This window comes from Rhodamnia argentea, chromosome 4, assembly GCF_020921035.1.
Source record: "Rhodamnia argentea isolate NSW1041297 chromosome 4, ASM2092103v1, whole genome shotgun sequence".
Classification (NCBI taxonomy): domain Eukaryota; kingdom Viridiplantae; phylum Streptophyta; class Magnoliopsida; order Myrtales; family Myrtaceae; genus Rhodamnia; species Rhodamnia argentea.
Window position 1 is genome coordinate 8,340,637 of NC_063153.1, and position 22,221 is coordinate 8,362,857.

At 41.1% G+C, this 22,221-nt stretch overlaps 3 protein-coding genes across 3 annotated transcripts in view; all 3 read right to left on the reverse strand.

The window, feature by feature from the left end:
* LOC115736118 (disease resistance protein L6-like) overlaps positions 1-22,221 on the reverse strand; it is a 41,619-nt gene that overhangs the window by 18,719 nt on the left and 679 nt on the right. The window contains exon 2 of the mRNA XM_048277603.1: positions 19,690-20,797. Coding sequence (XP_048133560.1) covers positions 19,720-20,797 — 1,078 coding nt within the window. The 3' untranslated portion in view covers positions 19,690-19,719. The remainder of the gene's footprint in view (positions 1-19,689; positions 20,798-22,221) is intronic.
* LOC115736069 (disease resistance protein TAO1-like) lies at positions 8,286-11,621 on the reverse strand. The gene is made up of 3 exons (XM_030667578.2): positions 10,517-11,621; positions 10,059-10,319; positions 8,286-9,955 (listed from the first exon to the last, which is right to left on the reverse strand). The coding sequence occupies exons 1-3, from the start codon at positions 11,588-11,590 to the stop codon at positions 8,414-8,416; spliced, it is 2,877 nt and encodes a 958-aa protein (XP_030523438.1). The 5' UTR covers positions 11,591-11,621; the 3' UTR covers positions 8,286-8,413.
* On the reverse strand, positions 18,799-19,550 carry LOC115736070 (probable disease resistance protein At5g66890). Its single transcript, XM_048277607.1, has 2 exons — positions 19,242-19,550; positions 18,799-19,152 (listed from the first exon to the last, which is right to left on the reverse strand). Exons 1-2 carry the CDS (start codon positions 19,446-19,448, stop codon positions 18,886-18,888), a joined length of 474 nt encoding a protein of 157 aa, XP_048133564.1. The 5' UTR covers positions 19,449-19,550; the 3' UTR covers positions 18,799-18,885.

Below are 22,221 nucleotides of genomic sequence, written 5' to 3' on the forward strand. Positions count from 1 at the left end.
TCTGAGTTATTTTCTTATTTATAAATACTTGGGCTTGGGTGTAATTTAGATGCGGAAAACACGAGCGTATTGAACGATTGTAAATCCGATTCTCCGACCATATTGGATTATTCTTGTGACGTCCTGAAATTTTAACGTACGTAAGATAACTAAATTAAATGAAAGTTCAAATCATGAATTCCAGCCTTGAAAATAAATTTGGATTTTTGAGGATTTTAGATATGATAATTGGATATTCTTGAGACGTCGGTCGGAGAAATTTAAGCTCCGGTAGTTTAGTCATCACGTAGCAATATTGGAACCCTCTGCGCCCGAGCCTAGCCCTAACCGAGCCCTAGCCTTGAAAGTACCAAAATACCATTGGTTGTTTGTTTCAAATGACTAACCAATCCTAAAATACTAAATGACCAAAATACGCTCAGATATTATACACTACAAGACAACAAAATTCAAACTTGATTTGATACGTGGGCCTACCTTTTCATGTCAGCCACCTACCCCCTCACATCAGTCACCCTCTAGTAATCTCTCTCTCTCTCCATTTGGACGACTCCCCCCCGACCTCTTCCTTCTCCCTTGCTGCTGGTGCTCCGGCCGACCACCACCTCCGTCTGTCGCCATTCGTTGTAGTCGTCGGCCATCACCATCACCTTAGCCATGCCGCCCGTCGTGCTGGTGAGCCTCACTCGCAAACTACCCGACTCCCCCTCTCATATGTTTTGCGTCGACCTCTTCGGACCACCGGCCCCCTCCTTCCGCCCTTTGTCGTCACACCTTGCTACCGCCGATTACTAGCTCGCCCAACCCGAGTAGACGCGCGACTTCCACCCCTCGCTCTCTCCTAGTTTCGCCTCGGCTAGCCCGTCACCCCTAGCTGAACCAAGGTCTGTCACCCTCCACTTCGCCCGCGACCCATACAACCCTAGCCGAGCACCCACCACGACCACCCGAGCTCGTCCCGTGTCACGTCGTTCTCGCTAGCAACTGCTGAGTTGCCGACCCGCCGTGCTGTCGACCAACTGCAGACCCGAGTTGCTGCCGTCACCCGGTTGCTACTTGCCGCCGTGACCTGAGCCCGCCGAACTCAGCACATACCGTGTCGAGCTTGTGTCGTCGCCGCCACCATCGTCATCAATTATGTTCCACTAACGGATCTCAATTATTTTTGACATCTGATGCATATGGTATGTTGTTGTCTTATGTGTAGCTTTGCCTATAAAAGCCCCCCTCACGTAATGTATTGGACTGAGCTTGCTCACTTAAAAGCTTGCCTTCAGAAATATTAGTGTGATTTCAAAACCATGAGTCACTAAAACTTTCTCTTCTTCTAATCAAAGCAGTGTTCCTCGGATCTAGAATTCTCTTGTTAATTTAGCGATACGATTTGGTTCAGTATGCTCTCCACTTGCCACTTCAATGCATTCTTCCCACACTCACACATATTGCACCGATCAGTCCGGAGGTCATAAAATTCACATGTAATCCCCTTCTCAAAATGCATTTGTGGAACCTATGGATTAGAAATATCTGATGTCCTAAGGATTGAGCTTCAAGAATGAGTCTAGAAGCTAACAGGCGGACCCCTCATAATCGCCAAGGAGTGGCTTGATATGGGGTTGACGGACCCGCTTCTTAACACGAGCTTGCTTTCGCTTCCTTTTCGGTATCGGATCGGGAGAGATTATCCTAAACTGAAAAACAAAGGTGATAAGCAGAAAGTTACAAGCGGTGTGGCGAGTGGTACTGAAAAGAGCATTAGTGATGCGGATGTTGTCTTGTGTGTGACTACTGGTTCGTCGGGAGACGAATGGGTGCTAGATTCGAGGCATTCTTATCATATCACACTTCATAAGAACTGGTTTACTACTTACCAAACTGAAGATGGTGGTAGAGTTACGTTAGGAAATAACACAACCTGCAAGATTGTGGGGATATGGGCGATTCGAATTTAGATGCACAATGGTATGATGCGCACATTGGCAGGCATGAGGCATGTATCGGAACTCGAGAAGTACCTTATTTCTCTAGGGATACTCAATGATATTGGGTGTAAGTACACCACTGAAGATGAAGTGCTGAAAATCTCTCGAGGTGCCATGACAGTAATGAAAGGTAAAAAAGTGACTTCTCTCTATCATCTAGTGGGAGAGATCATGACGGAAGCTGCTGCGGTTTCATCGGGTGAGTCAGATTTTGACTTGACTCAACTATGGCATATACGTTTAGGGCACATGAATGAGGTAGGTATGACGATCTTGAGTGATAAAAGGTTGCTAAAGGGTCGGAAAATGAGTAAGTTAGGCTTATGTGAACACCGCATCTTTGGAAAGCAACGCGGGATTATGTTACTATTGGTATTCATTCAACCAAACAACCGGTAGAATATATTCATTCGGATGTCTGGAGCCCGTTTTTGGTTCCTTCTATTCCATGAAAGTATATGTATACTTTCTGAAGCACAAATCTGATGTGTTCGATCGGTTCAAGAAATTTAAGGCATTGATCGAGAAGCGTTCGGATAAACAGATTAAGTACCCGAGAATCGATAGTGGCACAGAGTTACGTGGTAAAAATTTTCTTGAGTTCTTCAAGAGAGGGAGGATTGTGAGACACCATATAGTACTTGGGACACCACAATAGAATGGCATGGCAGAACGGAAGAACAAAACTTTACTTAAGCGGGCTTGGAGCATGCTTTCACATGCTAGAATAGGTAAGGAATTTTGGGCTAAAGCAGTGAACATGGCATGTTACCCGATTAATCGATCTCCATCATCTACTATTGAGTGGAAGACTCTAGAGGAAGTATGGTCGAGGAAACCTATTGATTACTCGGGATTACGAGTATTCGGATGTCCTGTGTATGCTCATGCGATTGATGGTAAGCTTGAGCCGATGTTGAAGAAGTGCATATTTTGGGTTATGCACATGAAGTGAAAGGCTACCGGTTGTGATGCACATATATCGGATTACCCGATTTTCTAATAAGCAGAAATATGATCTTCAACGATACTGTAATACTTCGATAGAGGAGCCTTGAGACATTATTAGCATAATAGACGGATCATGGTGTCGGTAGTGAGGTGGAGCTTTAGGTGGAGACTCCGGATACTTCGGACATAATAGAGGTTGAGACTGCAGATGAGGCTGCAATTCTTAAAGTCGGTGATCTTGAACAACTAGCACAGCCGCATCATAGTATAGCCGTAGACAAACAGAGAAGGCAAAGTAAACCTACGGTACATTATGCTTATATAGATATTTCTTATGCTTTGATTGTAGTTGATGAGGTGGAGACAGATGAGCCTTCGCCGATGAGGTGAAGACAGATGAGCCTTCATCTTACTTTGAGGTGATTGCTAGTCTTGAGTCGTTGCGGTAGCTTGGGGCTATGAGTAAAGAGACATGATCACTTCATCGAAAATCAGACATGGAAGCTAGTTAAGGTACCAAAGTGTCGGATGATTGTTAGAAGTACATGAGTCTACAAATGGAAAGAGGGCATTCTTGGTCTCGAGGTAGTGAGATATAAGGCGAGACTTATTGCGAAGGGAAATATATAAAGGGAGGGCATTAACTACAATGAGGTGTTCTCTCCTATGGTAAGACATACTTTTATTCATATTTTGCTTGCCTTAGTTTCTATGCATGATCTCAAGTTGGAGCGGCTTGATGTGAAAACGGCATTTCTTCATGGTAACTTGAAAGAGCATATTTACATGAGGCAGCCAGAGGGATTTGCTATTTTGGATCGGGAACATCATGTTTGCTTGTTAAAGAAATCATCATATGAGTTGAAACAATTTCCTAAGCAGTGGTATAAGCGTTTTGATACTTTCATGGCTAGTCGGGACTATTTAAAAAGTTAGATGGATAGCTGTGTTTACTTTAGGAGATTGGATGATGGGTCTTTGATATATTTGATGTTATGCGTTGATGATATATTGATAGCAGATAAAAATATATTTGATATTCATGTGCTAAAGAGGCAGTTGAATGTTGAGTTTAATATGAAAGATTTAGGTGTTGCAAAGAAAATATTGGGTATGGAGATTTTGCGTGACAGATTTGCAAGAGTATTACATATGTCTCAAAAGAAATATATTGATAAGATCGTAGCATGTTTTAATATGCGATCGACGAAGTCTGTGAGTACACCATTAGTAAAGCACTTTAAACTTTCGGTTAAGTTATCATCGCAGATTGAATAGGAGGAGGAGCGTATGTCTCGTGCTCCTCATTCTAATGCAGTGGGTAGTATTATGTATGCTAGGGTATACACTAGGCCTAATATTTCACAAGCTATGAGTGTAGTCAGTCGTTATATGAAGCATCCTAGTAAACTCATTGGGAATGCATTAAACGGATCCTCAGATTTTTTAAGGGGACAACATACGTTGATATAGTATACTGGAGTAATAGTAATAGCGGTGAGACCACGGGTTATGTGAATTCGGATCATGCGGGTAACTTATGATTTAATTTTTCTTTCTCAAATTGGAAAATGAGGATTGACTCCATGTGGGCATGGAAGGGTGAGTTGTAGGGCCAAGCTCGGTCGGTGTCCTCCAGCTAGCACCTCACATTTGAATTTGCATTGTTCGAGGCCGAGTACGAGTAGATTTTTTTTTTCAATTATAAAAGTTGTGAGTAGTGATGGCCACGGATCGAAACCGACGGTTTCGGTTCGTGGCCATAAGTGAACCGTAACGGAAACTTTAAGGGGCGGTTCCGGTTCTGATTTTGAATCGAGGGTTACGGGCCGATTCAAGGCCCGGTTCCGGTTCAAAATCGAAAATGGAACCGCCGATTCCAATTCCGATTTCGGTTTTTAAATCTAATTTTTAAATAATGAATTATGAAATAAAAAATAAAAAAATTATGAAATTATGAAATAATAAATTATCAAATACAAATTGTAATCAAATTGTAAATTGCAATCAAATTTGGAGGGGGGAAAAAGGGAGAGGGAAGAAGTTTGAACTTAATGAATTATCATTAAGCGTCTACATATTTTCTTAAGGATAAAAGAATCAAAACCCATGTAATCAAATTATATATATATTTTGTTTTACAAAAGGCTATAAAACTGGTTCAGAACCGGCGAGCCCGGTCAATGGGCCGGTTATGGGTTTGATCTTGGTCGGTTCTGGGCCCCAACCGGCCCGTGGCCATATTTAGCTACGAGAACACAAATGTGCTACTAATATTCAAACGACATAATGTCCAGCTTCTATTGATAAAACCCGTAAACCAAAGTTTCAAGCAATCTTTACGTTTGGGGTTTCAACGTTCAACATGCACGACTGATGCACCAGTTCTGCACATTAAAATAATCCTTCGAAATCAAAAATATCGCCAGCGCTTTTGTAAGCAAAATGCTTTGTTCCTCAATTATCATGTCTTCATTTATTTTGGTTCTTTTCTATGGTGATAATTATACGTCTCATAATCCAAGATACTTAGAGATTTTTCTAAGAAAATTGTATAAGAAATCATAAACTTATTGTACAATAGTTAATTTAGTTTTCAACCTATCGATTGTACCAATTCAGTCCTAAACTTTTTGAAATTTTTTCAATTTAGACCTTTTGATCAATTATCCAAATACTATGTTTATGACTAAATTGGCAAATTCGCGATCCAAAGTCATCATGTTCCTTGAAGATATCATGCTTCATTAACTGCATTCCCTAGGTAAGCTTTGCTCGCATCATATGACCAACTGCATCATGCTTCTACTTCTACCTCGACCTTCTAAGACAAACACAACCGATTCGTCCATCGTCAAGGCCAACGACTCTAAAAGACTAAGGCAATAAGAAACTTGCTTTTAGGATAAAAAAACATACTTATACAAACAAGGACAAAGCAAGTGTAAGGAAAATATTATAGTGTACAAATATGAAGTGCCAAGTACGAATCCCCTTTTTTTTTGTCATAGAATTCTTACTATCAAAAAGGAAAAGAAAAATAACACAATTCGCAGTTCAAGAGCCATTTTGTCTTTCTCCCCCATCACTATGTCGTTCGTTTTGGCTCCTCAAGTAAATAAAAAATTCCCAATAGATCGTTAATTCAATCGAAGATTATAAAAAAGTGGCAGGCGCAATTTCCGCAGCATTGTGCGGAAGGCGCGTCTAGTTTGATCAAAGCTACACCCCTTTTGCTGGATTCATGTGCGGGGTCAATGTCCCATCCTTTTTATAATATCACGAGGGTAATAGCATAAAAGAATATTCCTATTGTCAAAGCATATCCAAATGGAGATTGATCAACAATAGAGTCCTTCTCAAAAACCTTAATACAGTAATTTTTGTTGACACTTGAAATAGGCCCAGGCTTCAGAAAGCTCAAAAGCTCATAGGAACATCGTGATATTGAAGGCCTAGAGTATGCAAAAAGGGTCGGCGACCAATAACATGGCGTGGCTGACCCGAGCAGATGAAGCGTCGGTGACACCGTGAGATCGGTATATGACGCTAAAGATCAGGGGGAGCAGATAAGTCAGAAGATCGACCGTTCAGTGAATAAGATAAGCAATTACCAAAGTCTATCCTAAAATCTAGGGATAGAATGGATGGAAGTACCGCTACTGATGACTGCCCCTTGTACTTGGCTATAAATAGTCTGAGATGAATTTTTGGAAAGAATCCATAATTAATAACAGTTATCAATTTACTTCGCAATTTACGGTATCTATTTCTATTACCCGCTGCATTTACTTTATTGTTCAATTTATCTTTAGTTTGTAGAGTTACTTCATGTTCGGAATCGCCAAATGCACCCATTCATTTCCTACACAATTTAGATGATCCATACCCAACTCAATCCATATCCAACCCACATAACTCACTTTTTTCAATTATAACACATTAAACATTTAGCAAATATAAAATGTATTAAAAATAAAGAAAAAACATCCGCATGAATTTCAACAGTATGACTCCGCCCCTTGCTCCGCCGCCGGAGTCACCCTAAATCGCCGCAGCACCACGGCCACCGTTTGGAACACCGGTGCGCGAAGGCGTCCTCCCAAAGAACCCCCACTTCTCACAGCCGTCCACGCTTCGGCTTGAACAACCAATGCTTCCGTCCTCCACAGAGCGCTCGCCCCCTTCACTCCGATTTCAAACCACAGACAGACCCTCGCTCGTGAACAGCCTTGAGAGTGAACCAGATCCAAGTCAATGACAGGTATTGACAATTAAAAGTTGATTTTCATTAGCCATCTTATGAAGATGAAGTATCCTTTCCAATCATGGATAAGCGAGGTAAACCGATGAGTCCTCTTTAACAGGCAAAGAATAAAAAAAGGGAAGAAAGAGAGAAGCAAAGCATGCACTTAAGTCAGGCTTGAGAGTGAACCAGATCCTCTCTTGTAATTTGGCAGCTTGTTCTTATCCTTGCGATTGCTCAACGAATTTAAAGAGAATATTTTCAAGACATTCAGGAGATTCTACTTTCCCATGGGACAACCACAAAAAGTTGAGCATGAACATAGCAAGCACCAGGAAACTAGCACCGAGAAATATAGTCTTTAAAGGAGCGTGATTTCTCTCATGTTAAACGTGATGTACATTATCAATATTAGCAAAGGCCTCCTAAAACTGTGTGGAGGACATGACATGTACGGTAAGAATCATATTCTGCGAGCCTACAATGTGGCGGGAACAACACTCACCTCGGTTCTGAAGCCAAATTGGTGAGCCACGCGCGGCGGCGACTTGACATTGGCGAGGTGCATCTCGACAGCTCAACTGTGCTGCGCGAGCGACAGGAGAGGAGAGAGTCTGAGAGACAGAGAGTGAGGCTGAGGTTAGAAGGGAGGAGGCTTGTTAGGGTAGGGAAGCTGGTTTCTTAATTTACAGGGCAACCTCAAGAAAAACGGTGGTATGTTTCGATTCCCCGAGAACTGAACGGAGACACACCACCAGAAACGAGAATTCGCAAGCCAAAAGAAATATACAAAGGAGACGAGAGAGAGCGAAACAGAGCCAGACCCACAAATGATTGCACCCATGAAAGCTAATACAAACGAAGGAAGAAACTCACAATCTTGTAAAGAGTGCGAATATCGAAGCACAGGGAGAGGGAGAGAGAGAGAGACGAAACCTCGCGAGGAAGCAAAACACATTATCCCGACAACCAAATGCAGATTTTGCCTGCTGAAGGAGAAAATCAACCGGTGCGCAACTTTCCTTTTGGAAGAGACCGGTGTGATCACCTGGAGCGGCTGCTTTTTGATTGCAGCGGCTGATTTGGCCTCAATTCGTCTTTTAACTCCAATAAATTTGCCATCTTGGCTTATCCCTGTTTCTCCATCAAGTTTTTCCGCGGGCTGCTCCCCTGTCTTGCCTCAACAGGGCGAATGCATGCGCAGATATCAGTTAAAACTGAGCAGAATCCAGCATCACTCAACCGTGGAACGTGCCATTACATGCTTCAACGCATGCTGTACTTGCACCGAGTTCTCAGCCGGACATTCACTGATATTCAGCTTTTCCAAAGATGTTAATTTTTCTAGGCCTTCAATTTGACGGATCATTTTGCATCGTCTGATCTCTAAAACTTTCAGCGACTTCAAGTTTGAAAGATCAGGTGAACTGAGGTCATCACAGTCAGATAGAATCAAACTTCTCAGTGAGGTTAACTGGCCAATCCCATGGAGATTTTGTATTTTGCAGTTCGAGATATCTAGCCTCTTCAGGGCTTCAAGCCCTTCAAGCCCTTCAATCTCTTCTATTGCAGAGTCGTAAAGCTCGAAAACTGACAACATCTTGGGAAGCTCAGATACTTTTTTACGGCTCAAACCAGGAAATGGCAGGGTAAGCGTTTTGAGCCTTTTGAGCGGAGGAATATCTGTCGGCTCAAACTTGAGCTTGATAACTTGCGAAAGAGACAGTTCTAGTTTCCTCAGTTTAGGAAACGAAACTGAGAAGGATTGCTCGACAATCACATCGGATTCTGACGTTGGCTGTTTTGATGAGGGTGGTCGGCGTGCTTTCGGGTGCCCATCACTTAGGCTCAGCTCCTCTAATTCCTTTAAATCTTCGAGAAGGGGTATATCTTTCATCCTTGTAGAACTCACGTGCAGATGAATCAGAGAAGGGGGAAGCCTCGGCAACTGTTCAAGTTCATTGCACTGACTTAAATCCAGGGAGTGAAGACCAGGGATGGTGGAGATTTCAGGGGGTAGGCTAGATATACTGGAGTGCCCCAGCGTCAATGATCTCAGATTACGTAGTCCCTCTATATTACTGGGAATGGCCCCCTTCAAACTCAGACACCAGGAAGCATGGAGCTCTTCAAGGTTGGTTAGATTCCCAACCTCCGCAGGAAATGCTCGAATGAAAGAAGAATCCATTCTCAGCACTTTCAAACTTTTCAGATTTCCAATTGAATCGGGGAATTTAGAGATACTAGTCGACGATACATCCAACTCCTCTAACAACACCATGTTACTGATAGAATTCGGAAGTTCCTCCAAATAACGGCAATCCCTCAATGACAAGCGTCTTAGCTTAAGCAGCTGCCCCAGGGAGATTGGGAGCTTAGTAATTTTGGCACCATGTAATGAGAGTTCGGAGAGAGCAGTCAGGTAACAAATTGAACTAGGCAGGTGAGTCAGTGGGAAGCACTGGAAGCCACTGAGAATTTCGAGTTGCTTCAAATTGCCTACGGAGATGGGGATCTCCCGCACAGAAGTCCCGTCAATAAAAAGCTCTTTCAGAGCTGTCGCGCCACCGAGTTCCACAGGCAATCTGTTCAATTGGGAGCAGAACTTCAAATTCAAGGAGACTAAACGTTTCAAATGGCCAATCGAAGGATCCAGCTTCACCAAACGAGAACAGCCTTCGAGAATCAGCATTTCCATATTCTTGTAACCAGAGAAGTCGGGAGTGAACAATAAGTCAGAACACCCGGTAAGATTCAAGACTTCCAATTTCTCCATCTGCAAAGTCGAAACAGAGAACACACACATGGCCGGTCAATTTGCAGATAGATACATAATTCAAGAAGGCAAATAGAAAACAACCAAATACTAAAAAAACCACCTTGATTTTCTTCCAACCTCCCCAGTCTTCCGTTATTTTGCTCCAAGAGAGATTAAGATGGGCCAACTCTCCTAAAACAAGATTTTCTGCATCAAATTCCGGAGGACACCTTTGCCAACAGAGCCCCCTTAAACTTGGAAATGCGCCTTCAAAATCTCCAGAAAGTTTGGCATTATCCAACTTGAGAAACCTTATTTTTGGCATGCTCTGGAAATCTCCAGCTCTGAAGTCAAAGCAGAGAGCTTCAACGTTTCCCATTCCCTACATTTGACAAAGTATCATAATCAATCGTCAGAAGCTGTAAATCCAAATACCCATCAGGAAAAAATGATAGCTTTCCTTGCCCTACATGCTAAAGTGTACATACATGATATTATTCCCTCTGAAAATATGACAAAAAAGAAACATGCAGCCTAGATGTTTGTTTGCCAAAACCAAACTGAACAAAAAGGTCTTACCGTCTCCCTGTTCGTTGCCTTTAGAACCATATCCTGTGTGCAAAATCTTCTTGATCCTGGATCTTGAGATTCCTCTTGCTTTAAAATTCTTTTGCCAAGGCATCTTGGTAATCTGTGCATCTGCAACTCATTGTTTTCTCCAATTCTTGCCAGGGGCATCAGAACGCATCCAGAAGATGGACGATAAGAACTGGGCCACATATGTGAAGCAATTCGGGCATCCACACCAGAGATGAAACATGCTATGTCCAGAAATATCTCTTTTTGCTGTTTATCTAATCCTTCGTAACATATATCCAGCATCTGTTCAAAGCCAACCCTAGTCTTTTGACAACTCCTCATAGATTCTCTTATTAACTCCTCCATCTTTTCCCATTCTCCTATTGATTTACCCCTTAAAAATGAACCGATAACTTCAATTGCTAATGGAAGTTTCTCTGTAGTATTGACAATGCGGTTTGCACATCCATCATAACCTGGTATTGGAGACTGCATCCCGAATGCATGCTCACAGAAAAGTTCAAAGGCTTGATCATCATCCAACTTACCAACCATGTAGGTATGAGCCTTCTCGTGGTGATACTTTCCGAGAATTTCCTCGTTTTTGGAAGTCACAATTATTCGACTACCTGGACCAAACCAATGAAGCTGGTCTCCTACAATAGCATGAAGATGGGATTGCTCTTCCACGTCATCGACAACTATTAGAACTTTCATTTCGCGAAATATATCCAGGAAATCTTCTATTCTTTCATCAAAAGAAGGATCTTCACCATCTCGTTCAAGGATATCACATATCAACTTAGCTTGCAAAAACTGAATACCACAAGGATTTTGTGTGGTTTCCTCCACCTCTGCTAGAAAGCTACAACTGTCGAAACAAGAAGTGATGCGGGAGTACACAGCATTGGCAAGAGTCGTCTTGCCAATTCCATCAGTCCCACAGATTCCAATAATGCGCACCTCGTCATTGACTTCCATTTCCAGTAAGTCGGTGATTTCTTCTACCCAATCATCAAGTCCAACTACACTTTGAACAGCTGCAATTGCATAGTACTTATCTGAGGTTTCCATGTCCGCTGCTTGCTCTATAGCTTCATCTTTTATTTTCTTCTTAATCTGCAGGATAAACAGAACAAACGCGCCCGATCAATCTCTCCCTTATAACATCGCTTCAGTTCCACATGTAGATACAAGATATTCATTTGTCATCAAATTTTTCTAGCGGATGCAAAAATATGCAGGCACTTGTTCTAGCGTTCTTTGATACATAATTCAATGTCTACTCTGACACAATATTAATAACGAAACCAAGCTAGTATTTTAATGTAATTGGGTCACATTAGTATGTTGGAAGTTGGATCTGCTTATTTACTGACCAGATATTATGACTTTCAAGAAATATTGACATGCAATTCACGATTAATTATGTTCTAATCTCTGAAGTGTAAACAGGCTCCCAACAGCAAATGAGCATTAGGGAAATCGGACTGACATCTTAAAAATTCAGATGGTAGACTATTTTTATACTCCAACTAGGCAATGATCGATATTAAGTACATTTTATCTTCAAATTCATGCAATTTTCTTTTGTTCCTTCTGCATCATCTTTCCTCACATTGTCTAGTTGCTAATTCCAAGTTGAACGAACTGCGTTCAGTTTTCAGTGATAGTGATCTTGGACTCATTGAAAGCAATGCTTAAATATTCTCAGTGAATTCCAAATACATGTATCTTCCAGTACTACACTCTCGTTTACAGGTACTGAGCCTTTTCGATTGGTTTCTTCTGGGCGAGAGCGGGGATAATTTATAACATTTGAAAGTTTACAGGTTATTGCGCGACAGTGCTAATTTTTTTTTTTTATCGGAACGACAGTGCTAAAGTTTAGTTTTTTTTTTTTTTTGGGTCGGAGACAGTGCTGAAGTTCAAGAAGACAATTATTGCTAAAACTTATGACATCAAAACAAACAAATATCGTATTACATTATATCCAACACTCAATTACATAACAATGAAATAATTAGAAAATTACAACGATAAAACTTTTATTTGTGTATATTTCAAATAAAAAAGAATATGTCAAAAGGAACACTAATGTATTTTAAATTATGTAAAGATCAACTCTGATAAGTTCTCGTCATTGGATAGAAAGATATATTTTCGTCCATGTAAATTTCATGACAATAGTTTTCATTTTGGTCAAACTCATAACTGTTGGGAGAAATCGACTGTGGGGCACTCAACAAACACTCACAAAGGAACTTTGTTCTCACAAGGAAGAGGAGACGAAATGTGGCTTTTCAATATACTGTATTCACAATCGATTCACCCACACTGAAATGGTTACAAGACACCCCTATTTATAGGTTTAAAACACGACTCTTGATCTACACAAGATACATGAACGGACATGATGTAAATACATAGCATTTACTACGCATCGAAATACAAAAAGACTCTTGAAACGCTCAACTAATAAAGATAGGTCTCGGTACATGCACAAGCTGGTACATGCGTCTTGGAAGTTGATATACATGAATTTGGTTTAATTTCTAACACTCCCCCTTAAACCAAATTCTCTTCCGTCGATCATTCCAAGTAAACTTCTGAATTTCCGAAACACTTCGATCTTGAGAGGTTTCGTAAAAATATCCGCAACTTGATCACCGGTCTTCACGTGCACAACTTCGATTTGTTTGTCGCCGACTTGTTCTCGAATAAAATGATATCGAACATCGATATGTTTGCTCCTCTCATGAAAAACTGGATTCTTTGCCAAAGCAATGGCAGAAACATTATCAACAAAAATTTCCGTTGCATCCTTTTGCTCCATTTGGATTTCTTTTAGCAACTTTCTCAACCATATCGCATGACACACACACGATGATGCAGCAACATACTCCGCTTCACATGTCGACAGAGTAACACTGGATTGCTTCTTCGATTACCATGTAAAAGCGGTTTCACCCGGATAAAATACAAAACCCGTAGTGCTCTTTCTGGTCATCGACATCTCCCCCATAGTCACTATCCGAATAACCTCGAGTTGAAATAGTTCGGATCGATAATAATACAAGCCAAGAGAGATAGTACCTTTGATGTATCGAAGTATCCTCTTCGTTGCTTTAAGATGAGATGCCTTCGGATTCTCCATATATCGACTCACAATTCCGACATCGTACATGATATCCGGTCCGGTATAGGTCAAATACCTCAAGCTTCCAATCAAGCTTCTATAATATGTCGAATCAACATCGACACCTTCATCGAACTTCGACAATTTTGCACCACAATCCATCGGAGTGTTAACCGAAGTGCAATTTTTCATGTTGAATTTCTCAAGGATATTTTCAGCATATCCTTTCTGGGAAATAAAAATCCCATCTGCATTTTGCTTTACTTCGATACCCAGAAAATAATTCATGAGACCATTATCTGTCATCTCAAACTCTTTCACCATCGACGCTTTAAAAGTGTCGATCAATCCGGAATTATTTCCTGTGAAGACAAGATCATCAACGTATAAACATGCCAATAAAACATCACCTTTCTCGTGCTTCAAGTAGAAAGCATGTTCGTACGGACATTGTTCGAAGCCATTCGCCTTGAAATAAGCATCGATTCTCGAGTTCCAAGCTCTTGGAGCTTGCTTAAGCCCATACAAGGCTTTCTTTAATCTCAGCACTTTGTCTTCATGACCTTTCACAACAAACCCAAGCGGTTGTTTGACATAGATTTCTTCTTTAAGAACACCATTCAGAAATGCCGATTTGACATCCATTTGATATATGGGCCATTGATTTTGAGCTGCAATGGAAATCATTAGTCGGATGGTTTCCATTCGGATGACAGGTGCAAATACCTCATCATAGTCGATCCCGGCTTTCTGCTTATAGCCCTTTGCGACTAGTCCGGCCTTATAACGAGTGACTTCTCCTTTCTCGTTCTTCTTGGCCTTATACACCCATTTGACATCGATCGCCTTTTTGTCCTTAGGAAGATCTGCGAGTTCCCATGTTTGATTCTTTTCGATGGCTTCTATTTCTTCATCCATGGCTTTTCTCCATTTTTCTTCTTTAGCGGCTTCATCGAAAATAAGTGGTTCGCGATCTGCGAGAAGACATACAAGATGGAGTTCTTCGGTGGTTTCATAAAGTTCGGATAATCTTCTCGATCTTGGTGCTATTGGTTCATCAACACCATTTGAAGAAGTTGGTGATAATGAACTTGGACTTGAAAATGATGTTGGAAAGGAAGATGAAGGATTCGATGAGTTGTCTTCTATTTCGACAGAATCACGCCCCATTTCGACAGAATCACTACGAGCGGATTCGACGACTTGTCGATTGTCTTCCCACAAAGCATCTTCATCGAACTTCACATCTCTGCTTACATAAACTTTCAAAGTAACAGGATCAAACAATTTGTAAGCTTTCGATGAGGAATCATACCCGATAAAAATAAGCTTCTTGCTCTTATCTTCTAGCTTCGATCTTTTTCGGTCGGGTATGTGAGCATAAGCAATGCACCCGAAAATTCTCAAGTGAGAAACCGTAGGTTTTCTCCCGGTCCATGCTTCTTCGGGAGTAACACCATCGAGTCCTTGCGAGGGACATCGATTTTGCGGATAAATTGCACATCTCACGGCTTCGGCCCAAAGCTCCTTTGACAAATTTTTGCTTTTCAACATACTACGAACCATGTCAAGAATGGTTCTGTTCTTTCCTTCAACCACACCATTTTGTTGTGGGGAGTACACTACTGTTAAGAAACGTCGAATACCATGGTAATTACAGAATTGATTGAATTCTCCAAAAGTAAATTCTCCTCCACGATCGGTTCTCAAAGACTTGATAAAATAACCACTCTCCTTTTCAACCATTTTCTTGAAGTGCTTAAACGTATCAAACACTTCTGATTTTTCTTTCAAGAAAAACACCCAAGTCTTTCGAGTAAAATCATCAATAAACGTAACAAAGTATCGATGATTACCGTATGACCGAGGAGTGATTGGACCACAAACATCGGAATGAATCAACTCCGGTGGCTTCTTCGCTCGATACGTCGACACCTTCGGAAAGGCGGTTCTGGAATGCTTGCCAATAACACACCTTTCACATAATTGATCGGGATGATCAATATGCGGTAAGCCATACACCATCTTCTTGCGAGAAAGCATATTGAGTCCACCAAAATTGAGATGGCCGAACCTCAAGTGCCATAGCCACGAAGGATTGTCTACACATGCTTGAAGGCATGTAGACATTTCATCTTTGATATTCGGGGTAAACATCCTATTCTTCGACATCTTCACGGATGCAATCAACCTATTATTTTGATCTCTTAGCACAAGGCTAAGATCTTTCATGTGCACAGAATATCCTTTCTCCAGAAGCTGTCCCAAACTCAAAATATTGCTCGACATTTTCGGTACATAATACACGTTAGTAATAAAGCGACGTGTTCCATTCTTCAGATGAATTAGAATCGTACATTTCCCTTCGACAAGAATTTGGGAATTATCACCAAACGAGACTTTTCCTTTTCTTGTTTCATCCATTTCGACGAATATCTCCTTTCGACCGCACATGTGGTTACTTGCTCCAGTGTCCAAGAACCACGTATCATTTTTTTCATCAGCATTTTCTTTAAATGCCAGCATAAGAACTTGATCACCATCATTCACCAAGTTCACCTTTTCATTTGCTGCCGCACTTTCTTTCTACCAACACTCATAAGCATAATGACCTAGTTTATTGCAATGATAACAACGGATTTTAGATTTATCATACCGTTGACCTCTCAAATTTCTCCCTCTTCCACGAACAAAACTTTGATTCTCGCAGCCACCTTCTTTGTGAGCAAATTCCCTCTCGCTTCGTCCACGACCTCTTCCATGAAAGTGACCACGACCTCGACCTCGATCTTGATTAGTGCTTCGGGCTTGCACGGGTTCTCGTCTTTGTTCCTTCTCATCTCGGATCGACAACCGAGTTTGGAGTACTTCCTCCACCGGTTCATGCTTATTTCTTTTTAGTCTTTCTTCATGGGCTTGTAACGAACCCATGAGCTCATCGACCGTCATAGAATCGACATCTTTTGATTCCTCGATAGCGACGACGATGTGGTCGAACTTCTTATCCAATGACCGCAAGATTTTCTTGACAACACGAACATCAAGAACATCTTCACCATTCCTTTTCATCTGATTCACAATAGCTAAAACTCTTGTGAAATAATCGGAAATCGACTCGGATTCTTTCATACGAATTACCTCGAATTCGCCTCTCAAAGTTTGAAGACGAATCTTCTTTACTTTCTCAACACCTTGGTGCGTAGTTTGAAGAATCTCCCATGCCTCCTTGGATGTAGTAGCATTTGAGACTTTTTCGAACATGGAATCATCCAAGGCTTGAAAGATGATTGACAACGCGAGTTGATCTTTTGAACGAGTCTTCTCCAACGCATTCCTCCGAGTTTGAGTCAACGCAACATCTTCATCTGGCTCATCATAGCCATTGTTGACGAGATCCCACACACTATGGGCGCCGAGTATGGCTTTCATTCCGGAAGCCCACTTGCCATAGTTTTCTTTGGTGAGGACCGGATCCGAAAAGGAAGGTTGCTTGTTGATGCCATAATCACGAAACCGTGAAGCTCTGATACCAATTTGTTGGGAGAAATCGATCGTGGGGCACTCAACAAGCACTCACAAAGGAACTTTGTTCTCACAAGGAAGAGGAGACGAAAGGTGGCTTTTCAATATACTGTATTCACAATCGATTCACCCACCTTGAAATGGTTACAAAACACCCCTATTTATAGGTTTAAAACACGATTCTTGATCTACACAAGATACATGAGCAGACATGATGTAAATACATAGCATTTACTACGCATCGAAATACAAAAAGACTCTTGAAACGCTCAACTAATAAAGATAGGTCTCGGTACATGCACAAGCTGGTACATGCGTCTTGGAAGTTGATATACATGAATTTGGTTTAATTTCTAACAATAACAATAGTCAACTTTTTACAATTTGTGTAGTTTTACTGATTTATACCATCAAATTGAAGTCGGAACCAATCAATTTCCAAACCCATGCATTCACGTACATCTACCGTATATTGATGAAGTTGATGTCGCACCTTGTTTGATGTGTCCGGAAGAATCTCGTCTCTGTATTGCTTCAAAGATGTCGTGCCTTGTTTGACGAAGTTCCCACACCCCCATATGTCGACAAGACAATCATCCGGTATATTTGTGCTAGAAGCATCAATCAACCATCTCAATGACGTGCACTCTTTGACAACCAAGGATTTCGGAGAGACTAGCTCGTGAAGACCCTCAACATTAGTAAGCACATTGCACCGTTGGATTAGCGGTTCCTCCAAGTTCTTCAAGTAAGATAACCCACAAATTCTTCTCGGAGATTCACACCCAGAAACCCTCAAGGATTCCAATGATTTGGGGGGACCCACGACTTGTATCTCAACTAACTTTCGACAATGTGAGATCCACACTCGGCAAAGCTTGCTTAATTCCAAAGGAATAGATAACCTCACAAGTCGTTTACAACTGTCCTGAGTTAATTTCTCCGGTCGTGGAAGACCATCAAGGGGAAAGTCTTCCACTTCACATCGATAAAACTCTAAAGTCGACAAATTTCCCAAACTCCGGAGGTTGGACGGAAGCCGCACAAGAGGTTCTAGGTCTAGGTGACACATAGTAAGCACTTCTAGATGAGAAAGAGAAGCCAACTACGGAGGTGCGGGGACATTCATCAAATTTAAATCTAATTTTTTCAGTCTAGATAAACTCCCAATCCCCCTTAAGTCGCATCCTGATAATAGGTTTGACTCACCAGTATTACGAGAGTCATCACTTAGTAGCAATTCAACCAAATTAGTAAGGTTCGATAGATTAGGGACTGAGAGCAATGAGTTAGATTGAAGAAGTAGAGAGGTCAAACTTGTAGGAAGCTCCGGCAATTCTTGAATCCCATGACAATCTCTTAAATTTAGGACTTTTAAAGTTGACAATTCTCCAATTCCAACCGGAATTTCTCCTTTCATTTCGGTGCGCCCAGAGAGATCTAGCTCTTCAAGATTTTCCAACTTGCTAATGCCGCTAGGTAAGTGCCAAACATGCTCTAGAGAAGAACATCCATTTATTGACAAACGTAGTACGCGTAATGATTTTAGTTTTGCAATGAAGTTGGGAAGTTCCCTTATCCTCGTGTCTTCTAGAATAAGAGACTCAAGTTTCACTAATCCTTGGATGGAGTTTGGAAGTTCGGCAATGCCCGTATGTGATAAGTCTAACTCTATCAATGAGCGTAAATACCCAAGCGAGCTTGGAAGTTACATCAACCCATGACAACCTCTCAATGAGAAGCGCTCAAGCTTCACTAGTGCTCCCACTTCTTGGGGCAAATATGCAAGATTCATACACCCTTCAATTTCTAACTCAATCAACGATGGTAGGTCTTCAATGAATCTTTCAATTCTCTTTAGCCTGTTGCAACGTGCAAGAGTCAACCTCTCTAAATACAAGCATTTAGAGAACTTTGGGATTGTCGTTATGCCGTCACACTCGGTAAGAGATAGAACTTTCAAATTCCGTGCCCTCTGTAAAAATGGATGGCATGCCAAGTGTAAGAGTTATTGCATAGTACACATTTTGACTATTAGAATAGAATTAAAAACATGTAATTTACCTTGATCAAGTCCCATGCTTTTGAGTCATCCGTGAAACCATTCTTGTCAAGTTTAAAAACAACAAGACGACCCAAATGTAGATTGTCCGCCCTAAAATCCGGATGAGGAGAACGCCAAGAAATCCATCTCAACCGTGAATGATATTTTACAAAGTCCCCAACAAAAGTTCCATTGCCTAATTTGAGGAGTCTTAGATATGGTAACATTTCCAATTCCTCATTTGTGATCTCTATGGGGTCCTCCGATCCATTTATCTCAAGCGCTTGAACCTTCGCATTCCTGCGCAAGCGAAATTTTACAATGATGTGAAGCGGTTTGTCAACTTCCAATTGTTGTGTTTTACACCTCGAATGGGTAGGAAAAAAGTGATAAAGATCCTAAACAAAAAAGTAATCCTTAATCCAATGGTATAAACTTCTATTTGAAAATGAGACATTGCTTACTTACCTCTTTGGTTCTTATGATTTCGAGGGCCTCTTACGCAATCCACAACCTACTCTGCTTTCCGAGGTCACGTGGACTCTCTCGATGGACAATTTGCCTTCCCAGTGCTATTAATTGTTCATGCATCCAGAACTTACCATTGTCCAATTCCTTTATCAAGCACTTCTCGGTAAGGCCTTTAATTGCTATTATCGGATCAAGTCGACAACTGTCCCACATGTAAATTGCATCAATCTTCTTCTCATTGAAAAAGAAGCATGCTATATCAAGAAAAATTTGTTTCTCATTTTCGTCTAGGCCATCATAGCTAATTAGCAACTTATTTAGAGTCTCTTTCTCGGGTACATTCATTAACCTGACCAACTTCTTTTCCCAATATGCTTTGTCTTTCCCCCGAATTACCGAACCCGTCGCTTCAATAGCCAAAGGAAGTTGCCCCGTAGTTGAGACAATTTCACTTGAAAGTTTCTTATAATCATTGGGAGGAAAGTCTCTATCAAAGGCATGCCAACGTAAAAGCAGTAGCGCAAGAGCATCATCCATCTTTGGCATCTCATACCCTAGAATGACACCATTAAATCCTTCGTATTGTAGAATAGTTTTGTCTCTTGTTGTAATGATTATGCGAGATCCTGGATGTAATGAATAATCTCCTATTAGGTTCTCAATGTGCTGTTTTTCAGCAACATCATCCGGAACCACAAGGACTCTCTTAGTGCGGAGTGTTTCTCCAATCCTCCTCACTCCTTGCTCACTATTTTCCACTTTTTCTGCAAATCCAAAACCAACAATGTCGGATAGTAATTTCTTCGCAATCTGGACTATGTGCTCCTTGGTTGATGAGCTTTCTCGAACGTCCTCAAGGAAGCTACAACACTTTCCATAGGAGAAAGATAGTTGATTGAACACGACCTTGGCAATAGTTGTTTTACCAATGCCACCCATTCCGTAAATTACAATGAGCCGCACATCGGGATGGTCGAATCCAATTAACTCCATCAAGTCTTCTATCCGATCATCAAGTCCAACTAAATGTCGAGGCAATTTTTTTTGTTTTGTCTCCGGCTCCCGCAATACCGTATCAACAACTAATTTGACTAAAGTTGCTTGGCTGCCATGTACAAAAGTTATTTCATTAGTTGACTAGATTAATTTCATATCCGTGTTATGCACGTGAAATAGTCAAAATCTTAACTTGTAAGATCAAAGTACATCATGAATGATGATGAAATTCACTAAATAATCGGTGGTGGCTACTTAAGTGAATCTGAAGACTATAGGACAGGTTTACACGATGGCCAAAGTTACCAAGTGGCAATTATATCGTGCAGAAGCGGGAAAAGTACACTAGAAGTGCCATAACTTGTGTACGACGTTCACTTGAGTGTTATAACTTTCAAAACGTTCACTTAAGTGTCATAACTTTTAAAAATTGTTCACTTGAGTGCTACGTCGGAGCAAAATCGTTCACTAGAGCGTTACGGTAACTTTTCCGGCGTGCCACGTCGGCTTTCCGGCTTCTACAAGAACTTTTACGGCGTGCTACCGTAACTTTTCCGGCGTCTATAGTAACTTTTCCGGCTGCCACGTCAACATGGCACTTAAGTGAACGATTTTTAAAAGTTATGGCACTTAAGTGAACGTTTTGAAAGTTATGGCACTTCTAGTGTACTTTTCCTCTTCGAAGCAAAATTTCGGCATTTATAGCTAAGCATATAAAAAATTTCAGCATTCGTAACAGGAGAATCATGAACACTAATAATGGAGACAAATGCAAACTTCATCCATTGGACACCGCAGCTTGGTGAATAAATCCCAAAACCAGTAACCATTTCCCATGGTGAACTCATGCATGCAACCCTTCTATGGATCAGATTATGTCAAGTATAATCGCGTTTAATGAGCCGGTTGACATTAAGATTTGCTCAAAAGTGAAAATCAAGAGACTGGACTCCCATGGAGAAACTTGGTGGAACACAGGTTTGATTTTCCACACCATCAAGTATAAACATTCCAATGGTCGAGCCACCTATCTGGGCTTCGGTTTGCACCTTAAACTGGTCCACTGAGTTAGCAAGGTAAGCCATAGTTTTGGAATTGACCTATTTAACATGGACTTCCTTGTCATATATAAACACAAAACGGAGAGGCCCTGTTGGTTAAAAATCCAAGCGACGCAAGCGGTATGTGGGGCACATGAACTACATAACTCAAAAGCATAAGAGATTGCCAACTCTAAAAAGTTGTGCAAAAACAGCTCCTTCACATTGGGGAAGCTAATGGGAAACCGATATGAATGTAAAATTGCATATATGAATGCAAAATCTGACGTTGATTGTGATACTCATCCCAAATGATAAACGCAAAGAGGTGCTATTGAATATTTCGTAGCCTAACGAGACACTGAAGAGTAAAGAACGGCTAAAAACAGAGAGGATGTAGAGTTGAATGGGAGCAGCAATTGGAGGTAGTTTTCTATAATTCCCATTTCAGGAAAAAAAAAAAAGAACAAAAGAAATCATTTGACGGGGCAAC

Bases quoted from the DNA above. Each gene is read 5' to 3' on its own strand.
- LOC115736069 (XM_030667578.2), bottom strand. From the start codon at position 11,590: ATGGAAACCTCAGATAAGTACTATGCAATTGCAGCTGTTCAAAGTGTA. The intron at 10,320-10,516 runs GTAAGACCTTTT...TGTCAAATGTAG, and splicing joins AGGCAACGAACAGGGAGACG to GGAATGGGAAACGTTGAAGC. The intron at 9,956-10,058 runs GTGGTTTTTTTA...TCGACTTTGCAG, and splicing joins GAGGTTGGAAGAAAATCAAG to ATGGAGAAATTGGAAGTCTT.
- LOC115736070 (XM_048277607.1), bottom strand. From the start codon at position 19,448: ATGTTACCATATCTAAGACTCCTCAAATTAGGCAATGGAACTTTTGTT. The intron at 19,153-19,241 runs GTAAATTACATG...CCATTTTTACAG, and splicing joins AAGCATGGGACTTGATCAAG to AGGGCACGGAATTTGAAAGT.